Source organism: Lepisma saccharinum, chromosome 12 (assembly GCF_977018435.1).
Source record: "Lepisma saccharinum chromosome 12, izLepSacc3.1, whole genome shotgun sequence".
NCBI lineage: Eukaryota > Metazoa > Arthropoda > Insecta > Zygentoma > Lepismatidae > Lepisma > Lepisma saccharinum.
Window position 1 is genome coordinate 52,076,224 of NC_139240.1, and position 24,931 is coordinate 52,101,154.

General features: G+C 37.2%; 1 protein-coding gene across 2 annotated transcripts in view; it reads right to left on the bottom strand.

Moving 5' to 3' along the window:
* Positions 1-24,931, bottom strand: part of LOC145996064 (beta,beta-carotene 15,15'-dioxygenase-like) — an 82,716-nt gene that overhangs the window by 23,795 nt on the left and 33,990 nt on the right. For both annotated transcript variants that reach the window (XM_083132287.1, XM_083132288.1), the window contains exons 4-8: positions 23,592-23,714; positions 20,652-20,808; positions 17,974-18,173; positions 17,051-17,164; positions 1,352-1,492 (exon numbers count right to left, since the gene is read on the bottom strand). In XM_083132287.1, the coding sequence (XP_082988413.1) occupies positions 1,352-1,492; positions 17,051-17,164; positions 17,974-18,173; positions 20,652-20,808; positions 23,592-23,714 (735 nt within the window). The remainder of the gene's footprint in view (positions 1-1,351; positions 1,493-17,050; positions 17,165-17,973; positions 18,174-20,651; positions 20,809-23,591; positions 23,715-24,931) is intronic.

Below are 24,931 nucleotides of genomic sequence, written 5' to 3' on the forward strand. Positions count from 1 at the left end.
TCTGTAGCCGACAGAAACGCATAGGGAGGCCGGTTCCGCTACCCTGAAGAGGTAACAAGAGGAGAGGGTGCCAATGCAATGGGAGAGTGGGGGAAGACTTTGGGGCAAAGTGTGCTACGGTGTTATTCATATGCCTGTTTAGGGGCCCAGTTACTGGTCAGGTCAGTGTTGTCACATTGGATTGGCAGAAAAGAGCTAAATCCCGCCTAAAATGGGGATACTATTTCTGTGAAGCAACAAGAGGTAGACTGCGAACCCAAAGCTGGTTTTAATTACAACTGAGACTAGTTAGGCAATAGACTAATAGATAGTTCTTTGGTGCGATTCTTGATGTGGACAAACCCCGTGGACAAACCTTGCTCGAGAATACTAAGTTGGCAATAGTAGTACGTACAGCTGGGCTTCCACATTGACTGTTGCTGGAGGAGCGGAGTTTTGTCATTTGCTCACTGTACAGATGTCAAACTGACCTGAGGATAGTGTTGTTCTTCTTCTTCCCCTTTGCACTTCATTGCAAAGAGACAGATGAAGAATTTACAAGAGTCGACCACTATTCATTGGATTTGTACGGTAACTGTTTCATCATGAGTGGAAGTTCTTTCCAGGAGTGTTTGTGGCTAAATCACTGTGGGGATTGCAAAAAAGAATGAAAGGAACAAAAATCTAGATTGAAGATTTTTTTCCCCGGGGGGAGGTGCAGGGGTCATGATAACGTCTGGCAGACATAATTGTCGTACTGATGGCCGATAACACTTCTGGAAAAGTCACGCCATGCCACTGAAAATATCGCTACAATTTCACCATTCGAATTACGTGAACTTTTCCCAGACCCCCCCAGGTGACCTTGTGCAGGGACTTTCTGTTGTTTACTTACTCCAGAGATTCTTGGGGCAGAGTATAATTGGGGTTCATGGACGAACACCTGTACACATAAAGGGTGGGCAATTTCATGTTATTGAGGAGAGTGTGAAGGCTACATACCAAACAGAAACTTTTTCATCCCTACAACTATCTAAATAGCTGCCTTCGAATTATCCAAATAAAAGATTCGGAAATTTGAATTACATATGAATTTGCAACAGTGGTTTCAATAGGAATTTCAAGGTGAATACACTTCTGTTCGGCAGCATGGTGCTGATCACATCACCCACATCTTCGACCGTGATCAAGAAAGTGTGGGGCCCTAACCTCACACCCCTCTATACATCTTCATGGCGTGGTGCATAGCACAGGGCAGCACTTTACCTTTTTTTTATACACTTCTGTTCGAATTATTCAATTTTGAATATATAATATGACACATTATTAATTTGCTTTGATCTCTTAAATTAATTAGCATATTTTTATTTACCTTAAAGTCGTTTGAAAGAGGCAACACAAAACGTCTTCCAGATGCTCGATCCTTGAGTGGAAATTCTGATGCCCTTAGTTTGGCAAGGTACAGTCTGTCAAAAAACTCTGGACTGTCAAATCCATCAATGTCCACCACAAGCTGTTGAATGAACAATAGTGTGTTATTCAATGCAAATAAAATCACAAATTACTTATAATTTGTACAGAAGGATGGTAAAACCATTGAACTGTCCAGTTTGTTTGTACAGTCTCGGACACTTGGATTGTAACAATCCCATTAACTTTCAATGGAATTGTCACTATCCAGAAGTGCCCATGGCAGTACCATGCATCAGTATTCTTTGTGTAAGTTATGTTCCCTTAATGTGAAGATGAAATATTAATGTTTGTTGAAGTAAATACTGCAGGGTTCCTACGCATCATGGAAAACATGGAATTTTAAAATATTCCTTGCAGGCATGGAAATGTTATGAAATTTCACATTTTTCCAAGCTGTACCTGGAATTTTTTAGATTGTTATGGAAATTCCTTTGCCCCATTTTAGTTGTATGAATTACAATAAGTATTCATTTAAAACAGGACAGTGTCATGATAGTGGTTTATTTACTTATGTCACGTTGCTGTGTACTGTAGTCATAGTTTTGTGATAAGTTTTATTTTTGTGATTGAAGTAAAAATAGATCAACTACAGATCAAATTTTTCACATCAGACAGACACTTGAAAAAAAGTGGGAATATAATCAAAATGTCCATCAGCTATTCATTGATTTCAAAAAAGCATATGATTCGGTCAAAAGAGATAAATTATATAATATATTAGTAGAGTTTGGAATACCTAAGAAGCTTGTTAGTATGATAAAAATATGCACCAGTGAAACAGAAAGTAAAATTCGTGTGGGTATTAATATGTCTGACAAATTTACAATTCATGATGGGTTAAAACAAGGAGATGCATTATCTCCATTGCTCTTTAATTTTGCCTTAGAATATGCTGTAAGGAAGGTAAAAGAAACTAAAGAAGGACTAAAATTAAATGGCGTGACTCAGTTGTTAGCATATGCAGATGATGTAGACTTACTGGGGGATGATGTGAATACAATTAAGAATAATGCTAAAATATTTTTCGAAACTGCTAAAGAGATAGGTTTGGAAGTTAACAAAGAGAAAACTAAATATATGATTACAGGCCGAAACCAAGTGTTAGGTAATAATCAAAATCTAATTATTGATAACAACTCGTTTGAACAAGTTTCCAAATTCAAATACTTAGGAGTAATATTAACAAATGAAAATTATATTAAAGAGGAAATAAAAAGTAGGCTTAATTCAGGAAATGCATGTTACTTCTCTCTTCATAAACTTTTGTCTTCTCGTTTAATATCTAAGAAACTAAAAGTTAAAATATACAAAACAGTAATTTTGCCTGTAGTATTATATGGATGTGAAACTTGGTCCCTTACATTGAAAGAGGAACATAAATTGAGAGTATTTGAAAATAAGATCCTTAGGAAAATCTTTGGACCTAAAAGGGATGAGGAGACAGGTGAGTGGAGAAGGTTACATAATTCAGAACTACATAATTTGTATTCATGTCCAGATATTATTAGAATAATTAAATCAAGAAGACTTAGGTGGGCAGGCCATGTGGCACGAATGGGAGAGGAAAGAGGAGTTCACAGGATTCTTGTTGGGAAACCTGATGGTAAGAGACCTGTAGGAAGGCCAAGACGAAGATGGAGGGACAACGTTGAGATGGACCTGAGGGAAATCGGTAGGGATGGAAAAGAGTATATAGAACTTGCTCAAGATAGGGAAACATGGAAGGCCTGTGTTGCTGCAGCCATGAACCTTCGGTTTTAAGAAGGCTAGGGAGTTAGTTAGTTAGTTAGTTAGATTGAAGTAAAATGTATAATGCCTCACGTTTTGTATTATTTTGTATCGTTCAGAGGTAAAAAATATGATGATAATAATAATGGTTAAAAAAAGGGTTTGCTATCCTAAATATTCCAAGCTTTCTAAGGATATTATTCTTGTTTATTTGTAATACAAGATGGTAATTTTTTATAAACTTATTTATACTTGTGTTTATTTTTTCTACCTTTGTATTGTAAAAATTAAATAACCTTCATTATACTAAGAAATGAAAGGTGTGGAAAGGGGCAGGTGTAGGGGAGTTGGGAGCCTGCATTAAAAAAAAATTAGAACTTTTTTTTTAATAAAAGAAAATATGTAATAATGTGTATTTTGCCATGCTTACTTTCTACACATGTCCTGGAGCAATTGTAGAAAATCCTTGAAAAGTCCTGGAAAAAATTGCATGATTTTGTGTAGGAATCCTGTACTGTAAAGTATGGAGTATTTCAAACTGGGGAGAATGGGTGGTGTGATTACACAAAGACTTGTATGAAGAGTAAGCAGTATTATTATATATGGGGTGTATGTGATTGTCCTTCATATTGTAATAATTCTTGAAGCTTTCCTGGCAGCAAATAATAAAGAGGTTTTCTCGGGCAATCAACCAGGTGATTTCCGGATAGGCTTATCGGGATATCGTGCAAAACACATTCACTTTGGTTGAATCTTGTACATGTTCAATGAATGCATGTGGGTTCTGTAGGCCCCAAATGCGAACATTATGTTTGTTTACCTGACCACTGACATGAAACGCAGCTTCATCACTAAACACGATGCATTGTGTGAAAGTGTTGTCATTGTAAATAGCATCAAGAATCTCGTTACAAAATGCCACACGTTTGCGTTTGTCATCAGGACGCAGAGCTTGTAACAGCTGTACCTTGTACGGCTTCATAACCAGCCGACGTCTCAAAACACGCCAAATTGTTGTTGTAGGAAGTTGTAACTCCCGACTGGCACGACGAGTTGATTTTGAAGGGCTACGTTGGAAAGCAGTTTGAATTCGTGCAACATTTTCTTCAGGAACACGAGGGCGGCCAGGACTCTTTCCTTTACATACACATCCTGTATCTACAAACTGTCGATACCATCTGCGAATGTTCCACCCATTCGGAGGATCAATTTGGTACCTCAACCTGAAACTTCTTTGCACTGTAATCACGGAATTGCACTTCGCAAACTCGAGAACACAAAATGATTTCTGCTGCGGAGTAGCCATTTCAAACAACTGACGGTTACCAAGCAAAACAGAACACAACTGACATCTAGCGGCTATTATATAAACTAGACTATGTATTCGTTTCTCTAATAGCCGAGCCGGGGTGCAGCGATCGATAGTTTGGACAAAATAATACTTTGTATTGTAATACGTATATTCTTTTTGAAACATGCTGTATCTCGGGAAGAAGAATCTTTGGGATGCATGCGCAGTCACTTATGACCCATTGCGAAGGTCTTTCCATCCATCTGCCTGCAAACTAAAGCCATTGTCGTACTTCTCCCTCCATTTGTAAACTTTCCAAAAATATCTATAGCTGTTTGAATCCATCATATTTTAGGACACGTAATCACGTAAAATGAACACACTTTGTTGCACCTTTTTTGCATCTTTTCGTGAGATTAGCACATCTATCCCCTTTTGAACCCCTCTTTGATGCTTCAGTACCTTTTTGCTTCCTTTTCTTTCATGCTTTGTTAAAAAATTGAACAGAAATGTAAATGATTTTTCACTCTTCTTGAGCAGCTACATAAAATCCTACAGTCGTTTTGTAAAGCAGAATGAGAGCTAAAAAATGCTATTGCAGCCCCAATAATTTGCAAGGTAATGTAACAAAACCTGTAAGAGAAAACACAAACTTCAGCAAAACCTATTTGGGAGAACCACAGTTCTCTATGCAGTCCATGTTTGATACCCAGTGGAGGCACATAGTGGTTCGGATCCCACTTTAAACTGTAGGTCCAGTCCCAATTAGCCATACTGTGCATAAAGTGAACTTCAAACACCAAATCAATCAATCTATGTGGTCCACACACATTATATACAGAAGGTACATAAAAAGAGAGCATTGAATAAAAGCATTTTATCAACACCTTTTTTTTTTTTTGCACCCTTTGGAAAACACTTTCAGAACGTTTTTTTTTTTCCTTTCCTTTCCCCACCATAATTTTGCACCTTTAAATCCTTTCCCTAGTAATCATGCATAGAGAGATTGAATTTTCATTTGCCAGAAAATTTCTCTAAGTTTTAGATTTCCAGAGGGCAAGAAACTACTGCTCTTCACAGGCCCGTACTGGGGGGGGGGGGGGCATGCCCCCCCTCTAGCCATGAAAATTTTTAATTTAAACATATAAAAACCTACAAAAATTACGTTGACGGTTTTTCAAATCTTGCATGAATTTCGATTTTGTCCTTGCGCAAATGAATAGGTTGTTTCTGGACAGAGGCAGGCTCTAGAAGTCTGCAGTCTACAATATTGGGCTATTTTAGTTCTATAACCATTGATGCAAGGCTATCAAGACGTTCCGACTTAGTTGGGACAGTCCATTCCTTTTAATCCATGTCCCGACTTTTTCGTCTTGGCTCGGACGCTACTTGCTATAAGCGAAGAAAGACTTGCGCCACTACAGACATTGGACTGGTTATGTAGGACTTTCTGTAGAATACTGTGTACATTATTAAAATTGTTTGAACTTTTTATGAGTCAAAAACAGTTGTTTGACATTCGACAAATAGGAACCCCTTGATTGTTGAATGGTTTCTTCTATTACAGTGTCACTAATATTTCACATAATTAGAATACAGGGGAATTTTCTATACTCTTTGCATTATGGAAGAAAGGTTCCTCAATGACTGCAATACAAAACCAACCATATAAGGGGCATTTAGTTCTCCACCCGCATCGCAAGGTCTGTGATCCCTTTTCGCCACTACCGAGCAGAAGGATAAAAAACTTTGTATTCTTTCTCCAACATCAGGGTTTTATTGCAACTGATGTCCATTCTGCCACTCAATGGCTTAGGGTTAATTAATATTATCTAAATAGGAAAATCCACTTCACAGCAGAATCGTTGCTAGATTTTTGGGGCAAAAAATTGCCTGAAGTACTTTTAACATATATTGTTATTTGTCCAAAACACTCAACAAATTAAGTACATTATTATTTACGAAATTCTGTCAATCAGAATTTGTTTTACTGAAACTTTTCTTCTTTTCTACTTGTAATTGTCTTGAACATAAATACACAGTGCTGTGACCGTACAACAGACAACTTTCACAGTGTGCAGAAGACATCAAGGCCAAAAAATTCGATCCTACCCCACATGTATGCATCCCCATTTAATAGCTTCTTGGTTGTCACTGGCATTTATTTTTACTGTCGAATAAGATTCTTAAAGCGAAAATACACCATAGAAACAATATTATGCCAGCAGACACACTGCGAAGGTGAAGTTACTTAGCCATTCTCTTCAGATAATTTATTTACAGGGTTTGCACTGACTCCAAAGTTCTGGAGCTGGCCCCCGTGGCAGAGAGGTTAGCACATCGTGCTACGATGCTAGGGGTCCCGGGTTCGAATCCTGGCCTGGGCGTTTATAAGTGTTCATTCATCATATCATTACTCATCCTCATCTTTGCAAATTAGCCAAAAGTGGTACAAGAAGCGAAGTAAAATAAAACAATTCAATCAATCAATCCAAAGTCCTGGACAAGTGGAGGAGTCAGGAAAACAAGGCTAGGACTGAGGTAATTGGAAACAAATTATATTTTAAAAAGAGCTTTCAAAACCTGGAAAAGTGAAGGGAATTAAATGATTTTTGCTTGGCAGAATTTGTAACCGGAAATACGTTTCATTTTATCTTCCCAACAATCTTTCCTTTTGGGTAATATTGCTTATAAAAAGGTTCTTTCATTTATTTTCAAGAATGTTCAACAAACGTGATTCATTTGATTAACTTACAAAGTTGAAGTGCAACTCTTATTTTTTAGCATGTTAAATCATTACACAGTTATGTAAAATACCTTGGAAAAGTCAGGGACTTTGGAAGATGGGTGTGAACCCTCATCTATGAACCCCACACACATGTGTTGCTTTTCATAGGCTATTTGAATTGTTTGTACTATGCATACATGTAGTCTACCTGTATCATACAATTTTCTTTTCGCTCTCTTGACAGAAACAAATGTCAGGGTCAACTGCAAATATTTGTCACGTGGTTGTTAAGGTTAAAAAATTTATGAAAATTTGCGTAGGGGTCTGCCCCCCCCCCCCCCCCCCCCTCAAAAAAATCCTGGGTACGGGCCTGGCTTCACTGGTGCTAGTGTGTGAAGGAGGTGCCATCTTCAAAAATGACAAAAATGGTGTTGTGTAGCTCACTTGGTCAGTGTTGCACCTTTGAAGTAGTTTTGAAAATAACAGTTAATACCTGTAAATTTGACCCTTATACAGTCTGTCGTAATTTTTATCGTACTTTTAAGGCTTTCATTTGACTCTCCCTCGTATATCTTGTTGCATGTATAAGTGTGTCCCGTTCTGACCGGACTATTAAAAATGGAAAATTGGTAAAGAACGGAAGTGATTCATTTTTTGTGGACCACAAATATTCAGCTGCCCAGATTCATATCAAACTCTTGGAAGTTTATGGTGAAAGTGTGATGTCAAGGCAGTATGTAGTGATATGGTGTCGTGACTTTGAACTGATTCAGTAAGCACTCTTGTACACGTACCGTTCTTTTGTTAAGTTAGTTTTCCGTGACAGTGCCTCCACCAGCAGCCTGTTTTGCAGTGCAAGAATAAAATCAGTTTTTTTTTGTTTTTTTAACCAAAACCTTGAAGGGGTTGCACAAAGTGATAACAAAGCCTGAAAGTGCAGTCTCCTGCCCTGCATTGCCAACCTCCCGAAAAGAGAAAGAGCTGTTTAATCTGTGAACTTACAGTGAATGCTGATAAATTGTCCTAGGATCTATATTATAATAATGTAAATGAATTATTACTATTATTATTGATAACACTGTTCTACACACATTTTGTTACAGAAATGAAAGCACCCAGTCTTTACTAATTTGAGGGTGCTGAAGCCGGAAATGGGATTAAAAAAAGTTCCATTTGCTCTCGTTTTGGCATAACAGAAGGGGGGCATATTCAAGCAACCCACTTCAACTTTAGTACATATGGCAACACAGTTAAGGTCTAACAACAGCACTCTATTGCAACATGTCATTTTCAGGAAAGTATTTCATAATCGTTGGCTGTTAGCTAACTCCATTATAATACAGGACAAATTAAATGACCTAATCAGAGACTTAGAACTTTCCAAGCATAAAGCAGAGTTGTTGGCCTAAGGGCTGCAACAATGGAATCACCTGGTGAATGCCGTGAAGGTACTACTCACTACAGACAAAGAATTTCTTCCATGTTTCAAAACAAAAGGTGACCTGACTGTGTGCCACGACAAAAGAATCTTTGCATCGATGAATGAATCCCAGTTCTCTCTTAAAACAGTTTTGCTGCACAATTGTAATGTTCTACCTTCAATTACTGTTGTCCATTTAGTTGACATTAAGGAAACTTATGAAATATGATAGAAATTCTTGAAAAGACATTTGGTGATAGTGAATGAATTTCTGACAAGTATGTCATGGTGTTCTGGGGAACTACTCATGGGAAATCTTCTGACATCTTACGAGAAGACTGGGTGGGAATTCAACATTCATAGTATTACTTAATGCTTTGTGTAACGAACCTGAGAGTTTAAGATTTTATATTTATAAGAAGTTAAGATTTTTAAAATGTTTGTTATTTCAAATAATGTTCAAGTTGTCACAGATAATTATACTTAGACTGATACAGTTGTAGTTGCAACTTTTATACATGTTTATAAATACGTCAAAATCTGTTCGTGTTGACGTCACTTTCTAATCTCAGCCGAGGAAGTGAACTAACCTGAATGTTTCTCACCTGACGACAGACTGAGTTTGAAAAACAATTGAAGGTGAAAAATAATAAGAACTTGGAAACGGAGAGAATTGAAGTATAGATTTTGGTTTTTCGAGTTTTCTTCTTGCCGATAAGTTGAAAGTAAACAATTAATTATGTTCTTTGACTTTCGCTTTATGTGAGGGAATATACCAACGTTAGTAGTGAATGTTCTAGTGTTGTACTGGTAAGTGATTATGAAATATACGCGTTTATAAAACTGCGTTTTAACTTTGAAAACAGTGTTGTGTTTTCTTTTCTACCCAGCAAGCCCTGATGATTTGCAGATTCTCATGTTCCCGACTAAAGGAGTAGCGGAGTAACTTTCTGACGACTGGTGTCCAACTGGAGTACGTTGCATAGTTATTTTGGCACACCAACGCGGGGCTCGAGTGCATAGTTATTTTGGTACAATCGTGGGGGCTTGAGTGCAAAGTTATTTTAGCAATTAAAACGTGATACCCGATTTAGTGCATACTGAAAGTGTTCGGCCATAGAATTCACGAAGGTGATATTGAAAGTCCTTGGAATTCACGAAGGTAAAAGTGTGATAGTGAAGTGAAGGTATTAACTGGTAAGAGCCATAGACGGTGTAGTAGAATGGAGAAAGACGCGACAGGAATGAATCTGCGAAGCAGAGGAAGAACGACAATGGATGCAGAAACCAAGTTTGGATGCTGTGATGATCTCACCAATGACAGGGAATTCTTCCAGTGTTGCCAATGTTTGCAGAGGTTTCATAGTAGTTGTGATGGGCAGGAAGTAACGTTGGCATCAAATAAAGAGATGCGATGCAAATCATGCTTGTCATCACCAGAAACAGAACCAGAACCGAACGTTCCTACCAAACCCTCATCAGATCACTGGCTACTTGATTGGTTGATGAAAGACAAAGCAGAGCGAAACCAGAAAGAAAAGGAGGATGAAGACCGTAGACAGAAGGAAAGGATAGAGGAGGAGAAACAGCGTAAGAAAGAGATGGCTCAGATAGAGAAAGTTCGAAAGAAGGAGATGATGGAGTTTAAGCTCATAGTTGAGTCTATAGAAGAAAAGAGAAGGAAAGAGAAAGAAGAGGAAGAAGAAAAGAGAAGGAAAGAGAAAGAGGAGGAAGAAGAAAAGAGAAGGAAAGAGAAAGAGGAGGAAGAGGAAAGGAGAAAGAAGGAAAAAGAAGAGGAAGAAGAAAAGAGAAGGAAAGAGGAAGAAGAGGAAAGGAGAAAGAAGGAAAAAGAAGAGGAAGAACAAAAGAGAAGGAAAGAGAAAGAGGAGGAAGAGGAAAGGAGAAAGAAGGAAAAAGAAGATGAAGAAGTTAAGAGAAGGAAAGAGAAAGAGGAGGAAGAGAGAAAGAGAAAAGAAGACTTAGATATTTTCCGTGCATTGATTGAAAACCAGGAAGAAAGGAGGATACAGGAAGATATAAAACTAAGGTCAGAGTTACAGGCTCTATTCTCTCAACATAAACTTGAACAGGTAGAGAGCGTCAGAGGAGAGATAGAAAAGCTTAGTATTAAAGTCACTGAAAAGGTGGACGAAAGGGTAAAGGAAATTGTGGAAGAGCAGCTAGAGTTCTTAACAGTTCGGCAAGGACGGATAGAGAAGGAACAGGAGCAATTGAAGAAGAATATGGAAACCTGCCTTGAAATTGTCCAGTCTGGAAGAGAATCTGAATGTGACCCTCCACAGAGAGTTCAAGAATTAAAGAGTTCTGTAGAGTCTTTTAATGTAGCACTACAAACCTTTGGTGAACGAACAGAACTCATAGAAAATATAGTGCAAGGACAGAAAGTTGAAATAAAGGAAGCTGGAGAAAAGGTTAATTTTCTCCATGAGAAGGCTAAAAAGATGGAAGTATCTCTTCGCAAAGAAATTCAGGAACAGACAGTTACAATTATAAGTAGGGTCAGTGAACTGCAGGAAAAGATCCATAATTTACAGATTCGACCAGAAACCTTTTCCGATATAGTGCCTGATCCAATCCGAGGACTGAACCCAGAAGCTACTGCCTATGAACCTCATGTTGTACTTCCAAACCCATTCTTCCCCGGTAATACCACAACTTCTGATAGATGCAAGAGGCCTAGAGAAAAGGATAGTAATGACAGTTTTTCTCCTCGACGCAGAACAGAGTTTAAGATGCCCAGAATGGCTGATATCGCGAACATTCCGAAGTTTAAAGGCGATATCGAAGCTCAATCTGCCGAAAGATATCTGCGTGAATTAAATGTCAGTTTCGACTTAATGCAAGTGCCTGAGCACTATAGATTGGAATTATTACCTCGGGTTTTCACCGGCAAGGCTGAGCATTGGTTAGCTGGTAATATGGACAACTTTGTGAATTATGCTGATTTCTGCGCATGCTTTAAGGATGAATTTGCATCAGAAAAGGCAAAACAAAGACAACTAGCGGCTGTGAGGAACCGAAGGTATTCTCGCCTGGTCCACGACAACTTAGAAAGTTTTGCCTGGAGTGTCTACGCAGCGTACAGAAACCTAGCTGACAATTTTAATGAGAGCGAAGTACTTAATTTGCTCATTGGACAGTTGCCGTACCGCATTCGGAATCTTTGTCTGGCGCACGCTCCACGAAGTGTGGATGAATTGACACACTTCTTAAAGGACTTCGATATTTATGATGACCCTGATTCCTGGAAGAATAAAGAAGACCCTAAGAATAAAGAGGCTGCAAGCAATAAAAGTTTTAAGATCCGGAATATCCAGACGAATTCAGAGAGTCGAGGAGGAAATTTCTCACGACCTCGAAGATTCAACAGAGGATTAGGCAGGAGAGGTTTCAACCAAGATCAAAACCAAAGACAGAGCAATTTCTACAGGCCTCGTCCAGAACAAGAGCAGAATTCTCCAGACAGATGGCGTTACGAAGAACGACGTAGCCGTAGTCCGCTCAGACGGTACTCTCCACGACGTAGAGGTGACAATTGTGGTTCTTTCTCCCCAAGACATGACGTTGCCTCAGAGCAGGAAGAAGCAGTGGAGACTACTAGAGAGTTTCTGCACAACCAGCGATCCCAATCATGTCAAACAAACGTCGACCTTTTCTAAGTGCCTCCTCTTCGTTTAGGCAAGTAAACTCGAAGGGACGAAAAATACAAGAATAATATGTAAATTCTTATTGCTGACCGAAAATGTATCTTCAGGCAGTCAAGTGCAAACAAATTCCGTATGTGAAACTGGTGTAATTTCCGGAAGACTCAAGAAGAGAGTGTTAGATGGTAGACAAGTAGAACTGGAAATCGGTGGTCTGAATTTTAGCACCAAAGGATTCATTTAAGAAGGTTTTGGTTCTGACTTCCTCTGGCGAATGCTTTTTCCTGCACCAGGCAGAAATAAGTATTAAGAAAAATGCAGTTGATTGTTTGTTTGTTATCACTCCTGATCAAATGAAGGAGGATTTTCCAGATATATAGTTAGTGCGGTACATCCGAAAGGTCCGAGATGAGGATAGAATCGGGATGTATAAATCCGTAGACCTCTCAGAGAAGGTCCATATAGTAAATATTTGGATTGATTCCTATAAGCAGGAGTTATTATATTGCTGGTGTGGAATTTTAAAGGCATTATTCTAGAAGCACAGAAGCAAGAAGACTGTTGAGTTTGAAGTGCTATGGAAAAGTACTGATTCAGTTCATTGCTTATCGAATCTTATACCGTTTCCTACAAAGTCTTTCTGGAGAAGAAACTAGATATATGGAAGCCTACTCTTCTATTAAACCATCATGGAATAAATCATTGCCTTATTTCACTGCTTATTGGTTGTTTAACTACCATCGATTACATTCTGTTTTGGATACTGTAAACTACGTCCTTTCTGAGCTGTTGTCAAATGAAAAGAAGCCAAGATTGAGTCATTCAATTGTCAAGATAATTTCTATATTTAAAGTTTCATGGTATACTCAAATTTTTTTCAGAACTTGTAAATTACAATTTCTTCAAAAATTTTCCCCAGACGAGGGGCAATTGTAACGAACCTGAGAGTTTAAGATTTTATATTTATAAGAAGTTAAGATTTTTAAAATGTTTGTTATTTCAAATAATGTTCAAGTTGTCACAGATAATTATACTTAGACTGATACAGTTGTAGTTGCAACTTTTATACATGTTTATAAATACGTCAAAATCTGTTCGTGTTGACGTCACTTTCTAATCTCAGCCGAGGAAGTGAACTAACCTGAATGTTTCTCACCTGACGACAGACGGAGTTTGAAAAACAATTGAAGGTGAAAAATAATAAGAACTTGGAAACGGAGAGAATTGAAGTATAGATTTTGGTTTTTCGAGTTTTCTTCTTGCCGATAAGTTGAAAGTAAACAATTAATTATGTTCTTTGACTTTCGCTTTATGTGAGGGAATATACCAACGTTAGTAGTGAATGTTCTAGTGTTGTACTGGTAAGTGATTATGAAATATACGCGTTTATAAAACTGCGTTTTAACTTTGAAAACAGTGTTGTGTTTTCTTTTCTACCCAGCAAGCCCTGATGATTTGCAGATTCTCATGTTCCCGACTAAAGGAGTAGCGGAGTAACTTTCTGACGACTGGTGTCCAACTGGAGTACGTTGCATTTGCTGTTAGTGATTTTTACTGTTCAAGGGTTCTATTTCAGTAAAGAAAAGACACTTTCCCCCGTACAGAGAAGTAGTGTTGTCGAGGATTCAGCAACCACATACAAGTATTTCAGGATGGCCCGCAGGATTCTTTCTCAGGGTGGGGCTGGCAGTAGTGTTGAAAGTGGGGGAAACGTGGAGTGATGCTTTCCACCAGTTAAGATAATTCTCATGAAGCATCCCCTGCACTAGGATAATTTGCATGAGTGCTTAATATGCTGTCTTTCACGGCACCCCTCGTCCATGTTTTTACGTTACGTTTTCACCATTTAAATGACATGAAGTCTTCTTTGGGGGGGGGGGGGTGAGGAGGAGGAGCAACTATCCCCCTTCTGTGAATGCCCTTGAAGTATTTATCAAATTAAAATTGCCCATATCACTTACGGTTGATTGTTATTTCAGTAATAAACGGCTACTTTCCGTCCTGTAACAGAAAAAAAGTTAAAATTTGTAGACCAGTGTAATTAGTAATTGTAATTTATTATTACAATTATTTTTTGGTTGATTGTAGTTTAATGTTATGCATCTATTTTTCAAAATGATTTCAACGTTGAACTAGAGAAAGTTTGAGATGAGTTGTCCACTACAAACCGGAACATTTGTTTTGCTTGTGCCACACAAATTTCTACAATTCTTGCCATGAAATATTCTTTGCAAGGTAAACATGAGAGAATAGGGAAAAGATGAAGAAAAGAGGGTGTGATTCGAAAAGCATGTCGACTGGAAATAAGATCTGGATGTAATTTTATTTTTAATTTCTCAAATTATCGTCTTTTGAAGTGAATTTCTCCCTTCCAGAGAAGCAAGTTTGCAAATTATGCTAGATTTTCCCTTTATGCAAACACAGGGGGCTAGGTACCAACAAAATTCAAATTGTGCTTGGTTTAGCATCGTTATGCTAGGGTTGGCATCGCTGTTTTGCTTCAAAACAAGTTCCTCCTTGACACAGCAAAAATTCATGGCTTGGGTCTGTGCCCTTTTTTCCAGTCGAGGGAAGCTCTGGCTACATACTGACCCTTCGATGGTCTTTTCGGGAAATTTGTCATGTAGGACTACGTGTGCAGCTGTACCATGTAAAGTATTGTCTGGTATAAAAATGAGAATCTTTTCAATTCTAGTTGAACTTCAAAATTTCCTACTGATCTCTGTGGCAGAGTGGTTAACACAGAGCGCTACGGATTGCAATTCCAGGTTTGAATTCTCAGGTGGAGGCACATATAGTGTTTCGGAACCTACTTTAAACTCTAGGTCCAGTCTCGATTAGCCTATCTGCACATAAGGTGGACTTAAAAAACACAAAACTCAATCAATCAATTCTTGGGTGTGAATTCCAGCCTGAGCATGAGTGTTCTTTGCGAGTGTCCCTTCATCAATTTAACTTATCTTCATCTTCGTGAATAGTCAGAAGGTGGCAGAAAAAGAAAGCAAAATTGACCAAATCAGTCAATCAATTCGAAGTTTCCCTAATTTTAAATGAGTTATGATAAATTTATGAAAAATTTGGTTGCATTGCCTCCATGGACAGCGCTTCAGGGGGCTAGGAGGGGTTGAAGCCACCCAAAACCGACCTCAGCCCACCCTGTAGCCCCCCAAGATTTCTGTAGTACGGTAGACACATTCTGACCGAAAACTTAAAAAGTATAAGTTTACATTTTCCATTATTAAAATTCCATTGAGGCAAGTACAATGTTCAAGTACATTTTCTAGTTCAGTTAGATCGCAAAGTTACTTTTAATATGATGTTTTCTAAAATCAAGGGGAGGGAGGTATATGCAGATATGCCTGGATAGCAGTGACTCCATTTGATACTACGTAATGGGCCAATCATGAGTGCCAGCCAAACTTGCTATGAAATCTCTTACCTGCCTCGTAGGTGGACGACATATTCAGTGGCTGTGAGATTGTTATTTAATTGGTGGCATTAATTATTAGGCTCCATAAATCGTATTGTTATACTTCTGAATAAATCTAACAGATGTGTAAAATGATTTTTTTTAAGCAGAACAACGTTCAACATATAAAGAACCGTCAATGTTCTTTTCTGTTTGTTAGTTCCTATTCGAGTACCGACAATGGTACGAGTGTTATCGATGTTCTCTCATTGTTTTCATCATTATATCTATCCTTATCGTTGCAAATATTCAAGAGGGAGAAATAGGACGTTAAGAAATCAAAGAGTACACAAAGTAACTAATTCTTAAATGTTAAGAATTGGAAATATTAAAATTGGACCTCCCCACCCTGGTTATCTAGCAGCAATATTGCTGCCTTAAAATTAAGGGGTCGCGGGTTCGATCCCTGGTGGAGACACACATTATTAAGTGGCTTGGATTCCACTATAAGCTGTAGGTCTCGTCCCAATTAGCTTCTGTGTATATAGTGGATCTTAATACAAATCCAATCAAGTAAACATTTTTGCACACGATGCAAAAATCAACACGCTTGGGCAAATTTCATTCTTCGCAGGCCTAGGCCTACATGCTAATTAATTATTATTTGTGATGTTAGAAAATAATTTCTGCAGTACCGTCAAAGTACCCAAATTTGATTCCGTGCAGAAGAATCAATCTTTGAAGCACATCTCGTAAAACTATTAATCCAATTCTGATCAATATTCAGAGCATAATATATTCTGAAATAAAATTATAATCTTCAGCAGCCACTTCTCTAACCAAAATGCCCAGTGCAAGACTTGCAACTACATATATTCATTGATTTTATGTCAATATTTAGCAACAAGTTAGTCACACTGTTTACAAATAAATAGTGTTACGTGTAGTATTTATACGAATATCCAGCAAGAAATATGGTTTATTTTGTACTCTTCACATGAATAGTAAGACTCTGATATTATTCCACTCAATAATGGCTTAGGAAAAGAAACAATATAATTATTGCATTTCATTTGACATAAAAGATTTGTGCCTAAAAGTTCCGGCAAAATTATACCCCAAAAGTATGAAGTAAGTACATTTTAGTTGGTATTAGTTACCCCCCCCCCCCCAGAATTTGATTCCAAAATCTGTAGCCCCCCCACTTATTTCAGGCTGGCGCCGTCACCGATTTCCTCAGTCTGATTTCTGAGCAGTGGTTCTTACTGATCAAGATGAAGACCAAGGTGTATAACACCATCCTGCAGCAAGGAAGTTTTACACTACATTGATAAGCATTAACTTAACACTCGCTCACCTGACCATCTTCTTCATATGTATTGATATGATGCAAGACGAAGAAAGGTTCAGCAGCCTTATATTTTATATTGATAACTTTTCCTGTTGACTTCTCTACAACAAAAAACGTATTCTGGAAGGAAAAAGAAAATAATGAATTTGTTAGTGTTTATCTCTTCTTTAAATTATCAAAAAAATATCAATTCGTTAAATATATTACACAATTGTATTGCATTGGGGAATATTATACTAGCCAACCTCTATTGTGGAGTGGTTAGTACAGCATGCTACAATTCTAGGGATTTGAATCTCGGCCTGGGCATAAATACTCTTTGTGAGTGTCCCTTCAACAAATATCACAAATTGTTGGTCATTATTAAGTTACAAAGTACAAAGAGCCATCCTTCAATTTTTGCATGTAAAAAGCCAAGCCATGCAATGTGTATTGGACTCATTGAACCCTTCTGAAATTGGTACACACAACACGAAAACAATATATATACAGAATAGCTTCTAATAACCTTTCTGATTAAGAAACTCAATGATGACCAACATGTCACTTACCATGTTTTATCCCTAAGCCTTTCAAATTATAAGACAACATAATGGCACATTACACTAGAAGGTTTTAATAAATGACATAGTTTAACCTAATTTGATTAATGTTTAGATTACGCTTTACAAAAACAACATGGTATTTAGCCTCATGCTCATGAATTTTGTAAGTGTGCAAGGGAACTTCTACAGTCCAATGATTCACTCAACTTCTGGAAAAGTTGTGTTTTGGGGCTACCTTCACGTCTATCATTCTATATATTGTTTTTTTTTTAGTGTACCTTATTTTTCTGTTTTAAGCTGGACCAAAAGGGACAATTATAAACTTTTATCAATTTCTTATTGGACACCAACAGTAGAATTTATTTTTAGTCATTAAAAACTTACTCTCTCATTTGGTTTCCATTCCATGCATTCATGAAGAGATCGACCTGCTGTTGTAATGGTCAAGAGTTTCATACCATTCATCAACATTGGCTGTTCAATAAATACTATGTAGTTTTCTGACATTCCAAAGCTGTGATAATAGCCTATGCTCGCCAACCAGCTGGAAGAAATGGTTGCCAAAACTGTCGCTTTCTTCATAGCTGAAAAAGATTTCAAATACTCAATTTCTCACAAATGGCAGACATATTATTATGTCCTTGAGCATCACACTACAGTTTAACGTTTTATATTCATGAATTGTTATATAATTTCTATGTTTATTACTAGGGAATGGATTTTAAGGTACAGCACCTTTCCAAAAATAAAGCTGTTTTCATACCGATCGTTTGAGACATGTATTTTAGGACATGAAATCAAGTAAAAGGAACACACTGTTGCACCTTTTCGTGAGATTAGCACATTTATAACCTTTTTACATACTCTTTGATGCTTCAGTACCTTTTTCCCTTCCTTGTCTTTCATGTTTTGTTAAAAAATTGGACAGAAAAATAAATGATTTTCACTCTTCCTGAGCAACTACATAAAATCCTATAGTATCATTTTGTAGAGCAGAACGGGAACTATAAAATGGTATAATACAAAGGCTGTCGCAGAGAAGGTGAGACTAATTCCTGTATAGGAAAACAACGACCTCCATTGGCTAGCAAATGTACTAGGGTAAAAATTTGGTTCATTAGCTGCCGATTGAGACCAAAATGAGCGCAATAGGTCAAAAAGTCGTGACTGCGTAGCAGTTAAAAGACAAGCATGTACATGGACCCCTCCAAGAATCATTAAAATGAAACAAAAAAAGTAAAAACCACAATTTTTTTTATTCAGAATCAGCCATATCGAGTAGCCGTATATCTTTTTCAAAATAGGCACCATTGACAGCTAAGCAAGCGTCCATACACTCCTGCCATTTTGTGAATGTCTTTGAAAATTCGTCGTCAGGTAGCGAACTGAAGAAAACTTCCGCTGCGGTGATCACTTCTTTGTTCGTCATGAAATGACAACCACGTAAAGCGGCCTTTAAAAGTTGAAATCTCCAAAAGTCACAGGGTGCAAGGTCCGGGCTGTATGCTGGAATATTTATATTTTTCTCTTCGTCGCTTAATACTGAAAAGCCTGTGTGTTATGCGGGCGTGCGTTATCGTGGTGCAATATGAAGGAGTTCTTCAAATGTGGCCTCTTTTTTGCTACATGCTCGCAGAGTCTCAATGACTCCTTGGTAATACTGTGGCTCTACTCAGTCTGTCTTGATCGGCATATGCCTGTTGGAACATTGCATATGTTTCCGCAGCACATTTCCCTAAACGCCAACAAAATTTTATGGCATGTCGCTGTTCATCTTGAAGACTCATCGCGAAAAGCAATGTTATACACAAAAACCTGGAGGGGTAAACAAAACACGTTCCACGTAAATCAACACAGCTGTTCAATAAAGTGGTTTCGCAACATGTGACAACTTGCTACGGAAACAGAATGCATCATCCTACACGGCGCGACTAGTGCCGAAACCATAGGCAGTGCTGCCAAGCCAGGAAAAAATCTGTCTCACCTTCTCTGCGACAGCCTTTGTATAATCATTGCACCCCAATAGTTCCCAAGATAATACAGCAAAACCTGGGAGAGAAATCACAAACTTCAACAAAGCCTATTCGGCAGAACTACAGTTCTCTATGCAGCCAGCGCACATTATACAGAAGATGCAGAAAAAGACAGCATTGAATAAAGGCATTTTATCGGCACCTTTCTTTGCACCTTCTTGAAAACAATTTCAGATTTTTTTTTTTCCTTTCCCGACCACAATTTTGCACCTTAAAATCCTTTCCCTACTTACTACTTCAAAAAATATTAATCGTGTCACATGCAACTTTGTTTAGAGAAAAAAAAAAGTTATTTAAGCAAGTTGAATTTCCTTCTTTAAAATACATCATAACATCCTACGATGACATCACATTTCTAACTTGAATAGCGCACCTGTGAAGTGCAGTAACTGAATCTGAAGTTTTTTAAATCAACACTGAATGGAAGTTGCTCAAGGTACCGACATTCACCGTAATATGCATGTTCTATGTCAGAATACCATTTTACTGTGGTTAAGGAACTTATAGGATACCGCATCAGCATAAAAAATAACACCTGTGGACATCGTAAGGTTCGAAATCACGAGAAAATCGAATGAGTTCGATTGAGTTGGTGTTTTAAGTTCATTTTATGCACAGTAAGGCTAATTGAGACTGGACCTACAGTTTAAAGTGAGATATGAACCACTATGTGCCTCCACCAGGTATCGAATCCAGGACCCCTTGATTACAAGGTGACAACGCTACCACTGCGCCATCGAACGAGTTCAGTTCTCTCTTTTGAGGAGTCATTCAAAAAATGCATGAAACTGCCTCTCATATTATTTTCCTAAAATGCTTTGAAATGTAGTACAACATGTATTAAATTTACTTCGTTGCATGAAAAAGATTTGTTTTTATTTGTAATTGAAAACAGTCAGGTTTATTTGCTAGACCCTGTACATGACCACCAGCTTGCATACGGGCTCTTGCAACAAGCCTGCTGGCTGCAAGCATTCTGTGTGTCCAAACCCTTATGCATTTTTCTGAGCTAAGACCAAGTATACTTACAGTCTTTAGCCTTTCCAGATGGTGTTGATGGAAATTTGAAAATGTGATATTTCAATCCTGACGTGAAGGAGCTTCCAAGGTTGTAACTTGTTCCATCCTTATCTTGTAATGGATGAGAACTTGCAAGATGTACTCCAACCAGTTTTGTTAGGTCCACCTGCAATGACAATGAGTATATTTACTGGTAGGACAGGGTGGCAACTCACTGGGAATTCCTTGAATTCCAGAAATTCTGCGTGACTTACTGGCTCCGGAAATTATACGTGAATTCTGCATGAAAAATTGCAACTTTTATTAATCCAAATCCCATTGAATTTATACGTATTTATAAATGCTTTGAGGCACGTTTTTCACAGTTTAGCCTTTATTTTTATGGAGCAATGTAACTGTCCTTTGCAGAACAATCTATCTAACAGACGGAGGATTATTGCAAAATATCTGAAGTTGGTTAGACAGATTTGAGATTAGAATTCTTGTACAATTAACAATTTTTCGTAGATTAGTATATTCCGTAACGTTTTTGACATGTGCTTGTGTGTTTCAAGTATGAGCACATGAAATGGCAAATGTGAACTCCGCACCTTGAATTAAATATTTTAAATACAGTATGTATCCTGTTTAATTTAATTGAATTATTGGATTCATTGGAATCACACAAAGACTTTATGTTGTTAATATATTTGAGGAGCGGTAACACGTAAGGTTGAAATAGAAAAAAGATCTGCTTGTACCCTTGAATTTTTTAAAAGTTCCATGCCGTTGATAAAACTTGAATAGTAGAAATAATAATAATAATAATAATAATAATAATGCTTATGATTATTATTATTATTATAAAATAATACCAATTATAAATTATTATAAACACACCAATTTTATTCATTTTATTATTATTAATATATTATTATTACTACATACTTTCGAAGACTTTTCGACTCAATCTACCAGATGAGTGAATATCCAATACAATTGTTTTTTTTTAATATATACGTATTGTTAGTATACTGAAATGCATAGTTATTTTCTTTCAAGAAAAAGCTTTAAAAGTTAGTGGAAAATTTTAGTCATAGGGTTATGCATGACTTCACATATAAAATTATAATTTTTGGAATTTTGAAAACTGTGGAACTATTTATTCTTTGGTGTAAATGATAGAATATAAAAATTTATTAAATTTAAACTGGTTCTTGTATTGTACACTCATTTTTTTATGCAACGTATTTGTATATTGTTAATCTGCTCGAATAACTTTATTTCTGTTATTAACAATAAAAGTAAGAATCTTTTTGATTTTTTGTAACTTGAAATGAACGATGCAAATTTCCATGGGGGTAGATGAACCCCACCCCTTCCCGATGGCCATTCTGCTAGCAATACAAGTGCAACATGAAAGCAATTTTTCTTAGCAATTGTGATGATTTAAATTACACAGTAAGACTCAAAAGTAAATTCTTGTAATTGACTTTTATAGAAATTCAATTACCATGTTTCACTGCTAATCACCACACCTTGTTTTTTCAGTCCAAAAATTGCTTTATAACCTTTCATCCAAGCCCGTAGCTAGAATTGATCTCCATGGGGGGGGGCTCATGGGTTATCGGGGGGGCTTTGTAAATCAAGTCCAAGGTTTAACAGTATTAAAAGAAGGTAAATTATGTGTGTGTGTCTCGGCAAGGGGCATTAAGTTAACATCAAACATAACATTTAGAAATATCATACAATTTTTATCTAAAACATCTCTTGAAGTGTTAATTGACTGCTACCGACATCATTCCTTTCTACGCGCTCCATACCACTTTTGGAGATACAGATACTTATATCACAAGAAAAAATTAACAATATTCAATAATAGTGCCTACCATGTGTACAACCCTCAGCCGAAGCAATTAAATTCCCCTTTGTTCGCAAAACTTGAGAGCTGTTGACATTTGACGCAGGTGTTGAAGGAATGTTAATGATGATGTCAAAGTCACAGATTTCTGTCTAAACAGGAGGCCGCAACAAGAACAGTAAAGTTAGAGATAAAGAACCTCCCCCATGAAAGAACTTTCTAGTGAATACTTTATGCTACTTAGACATCGGCTCATAAACGAGATGAACAAATGTAATAGCTGCTGTTGGTGTTCTGCGATTTTAACCTTCACCAACTTGTGAGCAAAACAATATCTGAAATCTATATTTTCATTCTTCACTGAAAACAAATTATACAAAATAGTTTTACCTAATGTCCAACAGACGGACGGTAGTGCCAGGGGGACTGAACCCTTCCCCCTCCTGGCTAAGGGCCTGCTTTCATCCGTTAATCACGCCACTTAAAGGTAAACAGAACAGTAATGAATTTACCAGTGGCGTATGGTTGATGCAAAAATCAGTATCAATAAAGTGCTAACTTTTTTTTCAGACTGAAAAAAATGTTACTTAACTGTCATGAAGAATTATGTGTGTTGATTTGGACTATTCAATTTAAATGTATATTCATAAGTATTCTGTGCATCCTAATCTTGCCCCAAAGTATGTTTAGTAATAAATGATTGTAAGTAATACAGCACATTTATTTATTTATTTAAAAAAAAAGCTTCACATACTGGTCACAGCCTGTTTTGTTTTTTTGTTTTAAAAAAGAAAAAAGCAAATGGCATAAAAATTATGTGGCGATTATGTGGTGAAATACAGTATTTACAGAAGCAGACAATTGAGATATAAATATGGTATTTTCTTGAAAATGACTAGCATTAAATGCACAGTATTCCATGATTTTACATCAGGGCAATAAAGGCAGTGAATGATGAAGAATTCTGGGTAGTCTTCTGAGCTTTTCAGAGTTGACATCCCACGAAAACACTCTTCATTTTCCATCAGCAAATGAGATAGAAATGAATACCAAACGGAAAACTATATGAATTTAATCAAATAAATAATAAAATATCTGCTGTGACTTACCTTATCCTTTGTTTCTAAGGTTTTTGGATCAATCTTCCTGAGATAGTTTGTTTCTGATGCAGAATAAATCTCATCTCCCACTGTAAACAAATTATTGGTAGTGTTGTCGGTTAGATCTGGTACCTAGGGTAAAAAAAAATATATCAAAATTCCCTCAATATGGGGAAAATATATCAAAATTCTCTCAAAAACCAAAGGGAAAAAATGTGTTGATCAGCTGTTAAATTTTGACCCACTGTGCTTATAGTAGGGCTGAGCCAATACCACTTTGAACCGATACCGATACTCTTACCGATACTTGAAAATTGCAATAATTATATATTTTTTAAAAAAAATATTGATTAATATTGGTGTATAAATAGTCTTCTCCAATTATATGCATCAATTTACCAAGAAATTTGCTTTGGAATATTCAAGAATTGCATCAGAATATTAAAATAGATACTATGTAATCACAAAAACATAGCTTTTTGTGCAAAATAGAAACAAAGTTTGAATTTTGCATAATTTTCAGATAATTAGACTCCGTGAAAGTGTCATGCGGAATTTTTGTGGACCCCGTGAAAAACCAAAATGTCGGAAAAGTATCGGTAGATGAATTTCGACCAATATTTTCAGATACCGATACCATTGGTATCGGCTCAGCCTTAGTTTATAGCCATTATGGCTTCAAACCATATTGTAAAATAGTAGATGTTGAATCGATTTAGCCTTTTTTCCACTGTATCAGCAAATCTCATTGTAAGTTATGATCAGAAAGCAACAACAAAGATTTCTTTGTATGTTTCACAAGATTAATAATTAGGTGTCCCACATCTGGAGTGTTGTATATATGAGTCTTGGAGTTATTTGTTGTTTTAAGTCCACTTTATGCATAGATAAGCTAATTGGAACTGGACCTAGAGTTTAAAGTGTGCAATGTGCCTCCACTGGCCAGGGATGTCATTAGGGGAGGCTTGGCCCCACCAGTTGCAACTCAAACAAAATTTTCATCGATTAAAAATTCACCAGTTGCAGGTCAAACAAAATTTTCATTGATTAAAAACAGAGGCCTGCACAAGACCTGGAGCAGACCCGTTCGCGAGACATCGCTCCTGAAATGCCATGCAACCTGCGCAACATCCTCGCTTGAGCAGCTTGTATTCCCACCTGTCCAGATCGTTCCTGGCAGGCATCGTAGACCCGCCGGGTACCCGCAGTCTTACGATACCTAGTAGGTCTCAGTTCGTTCTTTCCATCAACTGCAGACCCCTCCCTCTGCATGACGTAGTTGCTTCGAGTAGAAACTGCACCGGGCCCACACCGTTCTGCAGTGTTGCCAACTGCAATAGATTTTCACT